Source organism: Amphibalanus amphitrite, unplaced genomic scaffold (assembly GCF_019059575.1).
Source record: "Amphibalanus amphitrite isolate SeventyFive unplaced genomic scaffold, NRLGWU_Aamphi_draft 000179F_arrow, whole genome shotgun sequence".
Taxonomy (NCBI): Eukaryota; Metazoa; Arthropoda; class Thecostraca; order Balanomorpha; family Balanidae; genus Amphibalanus; species Amphibalanus amphitrite.
In genome coordinates, this window is record NW_024881674.1 from 448,605 (window position 1) to 454,414 (window position 5,810).

The following is a 5,810-nucleotide window of genomic DNA, read 5'->3' on the forward strand; positions in this document are numbered from 1 at the left end:
CAGTGGCGGTCAAGCGCCCGCATTGACCGTGGAGGACCCGCATTGACCTCTGAGGGCCCTCCGCTGGCCTTAGGACCCCTAAACCGTTACAGTTTTTTTTTTCGGGAAACCGAAGTGGTGGTACCCGACGCCCGGCCTGACCTTTATTTTAGCATTTGCTTCTGGGTGGGCAAATCGACGCCACTGGGTGGGCAATTGTGGTGACTGGGTGGGCATTTGCCCACCCAGTGGGTATGTTAGAGGAGGCCCTGCGCTGGAGCCGCTGTGGTGTATTAATTGTGGAGAAGTATTTATTTCCAAGTGAGGATTTATGCATTTTTGAAAGACGCATCTAACGGTGTTATTTGCATGCGTCTATCTGCTCTCGCTTGCAAGAAAATCGTCAATATCTGCAGGACTATTTTCCTTCCGACGCGGATGCTTTTAACGTCTACTTCTCCCCTTGCTTCTCCCCCTACCAACCGCCGTCGGTTGTCATGACGACCAACCCCTACCGGGACCGGCCGGCGCCCTGAGACGCCGGTAGCCAGCTAAACCAACAACGCCGGCCGACCCTGCTGACCCTTCACCCCTCCCCCGGCGGCCCGCTCGGCGCGCTCGGCGTGCGAGGGGACATGGAAGCAACGAACAGCTGACTGCTTCCGGCACTGGGCACTGGACGGGTCTCACCGTGTAGAACCTTCCTGTCCTGAAATAATCTCGTCAGACCAAAAGGACCTAACCCAACAAAACAAAACAAAACATATTATTCTAGGCTAATGGTGATAAGAAAATCAAAATTTGACGATTTGTGGCAGTCTACATTTTTATGTAAAATGCACTCGTTTCGCAGTATTATTTAATAAAAAAATAACAGTAAGGAGTCCATATCGAAGTAGGCATTTCGTAGCATACTTACAGGTTAATTTTGAAGGCTTTGTTTTTCGTTTCGATGTGCATAAGTGATTTGTCGTTGACACTGTTGATTTTTCACGATAAAACCGGACTCTCCGGACTCCGGAGCCCCGCGCACCGACGGGGTTCGGCGTCAACTTCGTAGACGGGGGCGAATACCTGCTCCCCCCCCGGCCCCTGTGATATCTCGAGAACGAAGCAAGCTAGCAAGCTTAAGTATACTTCGCGAGGAATCGCCAATTTCTGCTTTTCCAATTCCCATTAGCTTAGAATAGTCGAGCTGTTCCTCTGAAGTCGCTCTTTTACGGATCGCCGTTTTAGATAATCGCTCAAGCGTATGAGTTTCTCTATAAGTCAATATCGCCGTGAAGCGTTCTTGTCATTAAATGGTTGTCAGATTGGTGATAATGTTGATAAAACATAATAAGTGGTATATCGTTAAAGTATAGCCATATTATCAAAGGGACAAGAAGTTTTTTTTTACATTTGCGGTAGTGAGTGTAGCATGATGGACACAATAAGGAATGTGAGTAGCGTATGAGTCAGGCGCGCGGCGAGACTGAGCTGCGGGACGTGACCCGGTGACCCAGTGTGAGTCATCCGCCGCCGCCGCCGGACGTCGGGGCGGCCGGGTTACGCCCCCTGATCAGTTGCACTGGGGATGACGTATGACAATGTGATTGGCTAATGATGATGCGCGATGACGTGTGCGTGAGAGCTATGGTCTGGTTGGGAGTGTGATTGCTGGGCAGTTGGCTGAGAGGCTCGGAGGAGAGCGGAATATAGTTTTCTTGGTTACGTGGAAGCAGGAGTTCTAAATCGCTTCAAGCTATTTCGGCCATTCTCAGAACAATCAGTGCTTGTGACAATGTCTGACGTGGAAGAGGAGAGTGGTGCCGCGGTGGTCGATACCAATGCGGCGGAACCCGAACTTCCTGCACCTGCTTTCGATCTGCGGGCAATACCAGAGTTCGACGGTACCGGTGACGTCGTCAAATGGCTGGAGCAGGCGAAACAGCTGTGCGCCCTGAGACGCGTTTCCCTGGCCGCTGTTTTGCCGACGCGCCTGCGGGACCAGGCGTACGAAGTTTGGGCCAGCCTCTCCGAGACCGAGCAACGAGACGCTGAGATCGTCCGTGACAAGCTGCACAGCGCCTTTGCCATGGGACCGGACGCCGCAATGTCAGAGCTATATCGTCGACGTCTGGAGCCGGGTGAGTCTGTTGATGCTTACCTGGGCTCCATCAAACGTCTGATGTCTCTAATCGGCTATGTGTCCAGCACGGTCATGACGGCTCATTTCCTACAAGGCCTGCCAGCGGAAGTGCGGCTGACGGTACGAAACAGCGTTGGAGATGGCACGCTCACCCTGGAGCGAGCGGTCGCCATCGCCCGGTCGACGTTGGCGATAACTGCCAGGGAGAGAGCGGCTGCACCGGTGGCTGCCGTCCAACTGCCGCCACCATCGGTACAGCAACAGCGGGCGACCAGAGGAACTGCTCGCCGGCCACCGTTGCGGTGCTGGACCTGTGGCCAGATGGGCCACATCGCCCGGCTCTGCCCAAACGGACGTGGCGACGGCGCTACATCAGCGCCACGGGCTCCGCCGTCGCCAGCCGCCGCAACAGCCCGGGAACGCCCATCATCGCCATCACCGTGAATGGGCACAGGTGCCGAGCACTGGTCGACACGGGATGTAGTGAGACAGTGGTGTGGAAGGGCGTGGTGTCCCAATGGGAGCAGAGTGACACCAGTTTGGTGGCTGTCAACGACAGCCCAGTTCGGTGTTGTGGGCAGGCTGCGGTGAGCCTGGGTGTGCGCGGAACGACAGTGAATGTGCGGGCGGTCGTCGTACCGGCCCGGTTGTTAGGCGTGGACGTGTTGCTAGGTATGACAGGCATCGACGCTCTGCGTGGCGTAAGTGTGAGTGGGGGGTCTGTTCGCTTCGGGAGCGAAGACCCGGCTGCTACGGAGCAGCGTGAGGCCCCGCCGGAGCGGGAGGTGTGCCGAGCGGTCGGCACGGCTGCAGGCGTGCAGCGTGAGGCCCCGCCGGAGCGGGAGGTGTGCCGAGCGGTCGGCACGGCTGTGGGCGTGCAGCGTGAGGCTCCGCCGGAGCGGGAGGTGTGCCGAGCGGTCGGCACGGCTGCGGGCGTGCAGCGTGAGGCCCCGCCGGAGCGGGAGGCGTGCCGAGCGGTCGGCACGGCTGCGGGCGTGCAGCGTGAGGCGCCACCGGAGCGGGAGGCGTGCCGAGCGGTCGACATGGGGCCAGAGTTGAGGATCAACGAGACCGACTTCACGGCAGTGTTCGATGCCGGGGTGTGGACGGTTCGCTGGAAGTGGGCGGGCGGTGTGGACCCGCCACCGCTTCGCAACTCCACGGCTCAGTACGGCATACCGAGGGGTGCGCGAGAGAAATTCGATGCCGAGCTGTCATTGTGGATAAGTGAGGGCTGGCTACGTGAATATGACGAGACGGTGTGCGGTCCGGCACAGGGACTGCTCCCGTTAATGGCGGTAACTCAGGCGGCAAAGAACAAGGTGCGGCCGGTGCTTGATTATCGAGAGCTTAATCAACACCTGACGCCTCACACGGCTGACGCGGACGTCTGCGTGGAGGAGCTTCGACGATGGCGACGCCACGGCCGCCGGGTCGCGGTCCTCGACCTGAAGAAAGCTTTTCTTCAGCTCCGTGTGGACCCGGCCCTGTGGCCGTACCAGACGGTCATCGTGCGGGGGCGACGATACTGCCTCACGAGGGTCGGCTTTGGGCTTTCCATAGCGCCTCTGATCATGAAGTCGGTGGTCAGGGAGGTGCTCGCGCAGAACCCGAGGCTGGCTGAGGCGGTGCGGCCCTACGCCGATGATCTGCTGGTCAACGAAGCAGCCGTTTCAGCTGACGAGGTGGCCCAGCATTTTGCCCGTTTCGGACTCGAGTGTAAGCCGCCGGAGCGAGTTGCGAGCGGCGCACGCATGCTGGGCCTCCGTGTCGCCGAAAGTGACGGGCCGGCGCTCCAGTGGACCAGGGACGGAGGGTCACCCACGCAGCCTCCACCTGTGCTGACGCGACGAACTGTCTTCGCGTGGGCCGGCCAACTGACATCTCACGTGCCGGTCGCGGGCTGGCTACGGCCGGCCGCTGCGTGGATGAAGCGGACAGCCAACCGTCTCAGCCCGGACTGGGACACTCCGATCGTCAATGAGGAACTGCAACGCCAAGTGGATGAAGTGTCGCGAAGGGTGATAGCCTGTGACCCGGCATGCGGCCAGTGGTGTGTGACAGGGTCAAATGTCACCGTGTGGACTGACGCCAGCTCCATCGCTCGCGGCGTCGTCCTAGCCGACCCTGTCACAGACGCCATCATCGAGGATGCGTCCTGGCTACGGGCCGAAGCTGAGCGGGACGTTCACATCAACATCTCGGAGTTGGACGCCGCTCTCAACGGCGTCAATATGGCCCTGGCATGGGGCTTCCGTCGCCTGACGCTCCGGACGGACTCGGTGACTGTGCACCGCTGGCTGAGCGATGCGCTGTCGGGCAAGGCAAGGCTGCGCACCAAGGGGCAGTCCGAAATGCTTATCCGACGGCGCGTGGCTGTTTTCCGTCAGCTGGTCGCCGAGTACGAACTTGAGGTCACCATCGAACTGGTCGGCTCAGCTGCCAACCGCGCCGATGAGATGACGCGGGTGCCCAACGCCTGGCTACAGGCCGCCGATCGGCCGGCCGCCGACTCGCCCGACAAGTCACCACCGGCTGCTGTCGCAGCCATCACATCGAGTGCCTCGCCGGGCGACATCCGCGCCATACACGAGAACATTGGCCACCAGGGCGTGAGGAGGACGTTGTGGTACGCCCGACGGGAGCTGGGGGTGAGGCGCGTCACGAAAACGGCCGTGCGGGACGTGGTCAGGCGGTGTCAGACGTGCGCGTCGATTGACCCGGCTCCGGAACGCTGGCTTGGTGGGTCACTTGAGACGGAACGTACGTGGGATCGCCTGGCCATGGACGTCACCCACCTGCACGGCCACCCGTACCTGACGTTGGTGGACTGCGGGCCGTCGCGATACGCCATCTGGCGCCGGCTGCGCCGGTCGGGGGCTCTGGAGATCGTCCAGCATCTCGAGGACGTGTTTCTAGAGCGTGGAGCCCCGGCCGAAATACTCACGGACAATGCGACGGAGTTCCGCGGCCGGGCTATGATGGCGCTCGCGGCCCGCTGGGACGTGGCGATGCGATTCCGCGCCGCCTATGAGCCCGGCGGTAACGGCGTTGTAGAACGCCATCACCGGACCATCAAAGTGATGGTGGCCCGGCAGGCCTGCTCCGTCGCTGAGGCAGTCCACCGCTACAACGTGACACCTAAAGATGGCAGCGACCCGGCAACAGCTCCGATCAACGAGGTGTTCCGACACCCTGGCCGCGACGTTGACGTGACGCCCCGCGGACGAACAAATGGACAACAGTGCGACGCCCTGCCGCTGAAAACACCAGGTGTGTACCAGGTGGGGGACAAAGTGTGGGTCCGGCGGCGGGGCGACCGATGTTTTGTGAAATCGGACGAGGGAACTGTGACAGGCGTCGTGTCGGCTCAAACAGTCGAAGTCGACAATGTGCCGCGTCATGTGCGCAATCTCCGCCACCGTTTGACCATGACTGATGCCCCGAGACCGGTGACTGTGCACGCCCCGACGGCGGAGCGGTGCGAGGACAGTGACAATGAATGTGATGGCATGTATATGGCAACACCTCCGACTGATGTAACGGAGACACACACGCGGCCGCCGACCGTCGATCAGACCGCGAGGGTCGATCCACCGACCCAGTCTGAGGTGTCTACGGAATGGAGCGAGCCAATAGACGGCGAATTGTCCGAGGGAGAATCACCCGCGACCGTTACATTGCGACGCAGCGTACGTGA

The 5,810-nt window shown here is 60.4% G+C and overlaps 1 protein-coding gene across 1 annotated transcript; it reads left to right on the forward strand.

Moving 5' to 3' along the window:
- Nucleotides 1-1,762: 1,762 nt before the first annotated feature.
- LOC122384018 lies at nucleotides 1,763-5,810 on the forward strand. The gene is made up of 4 exons (XM_043370978.1): nucleotides 1,763-2,362; nucleotides 2,692-2,811; nucleotides 3,052-5,394; nucleotides 5,802-5,810. The coding sequence occupies exons 1-4, from the start codon at nucleotides 1,763-1,765 to the stop codon at nucleotides 5,808-5,810; spliced, it is 3,072 nt and encodes a 1,023-aa protein (XP_043226913.1).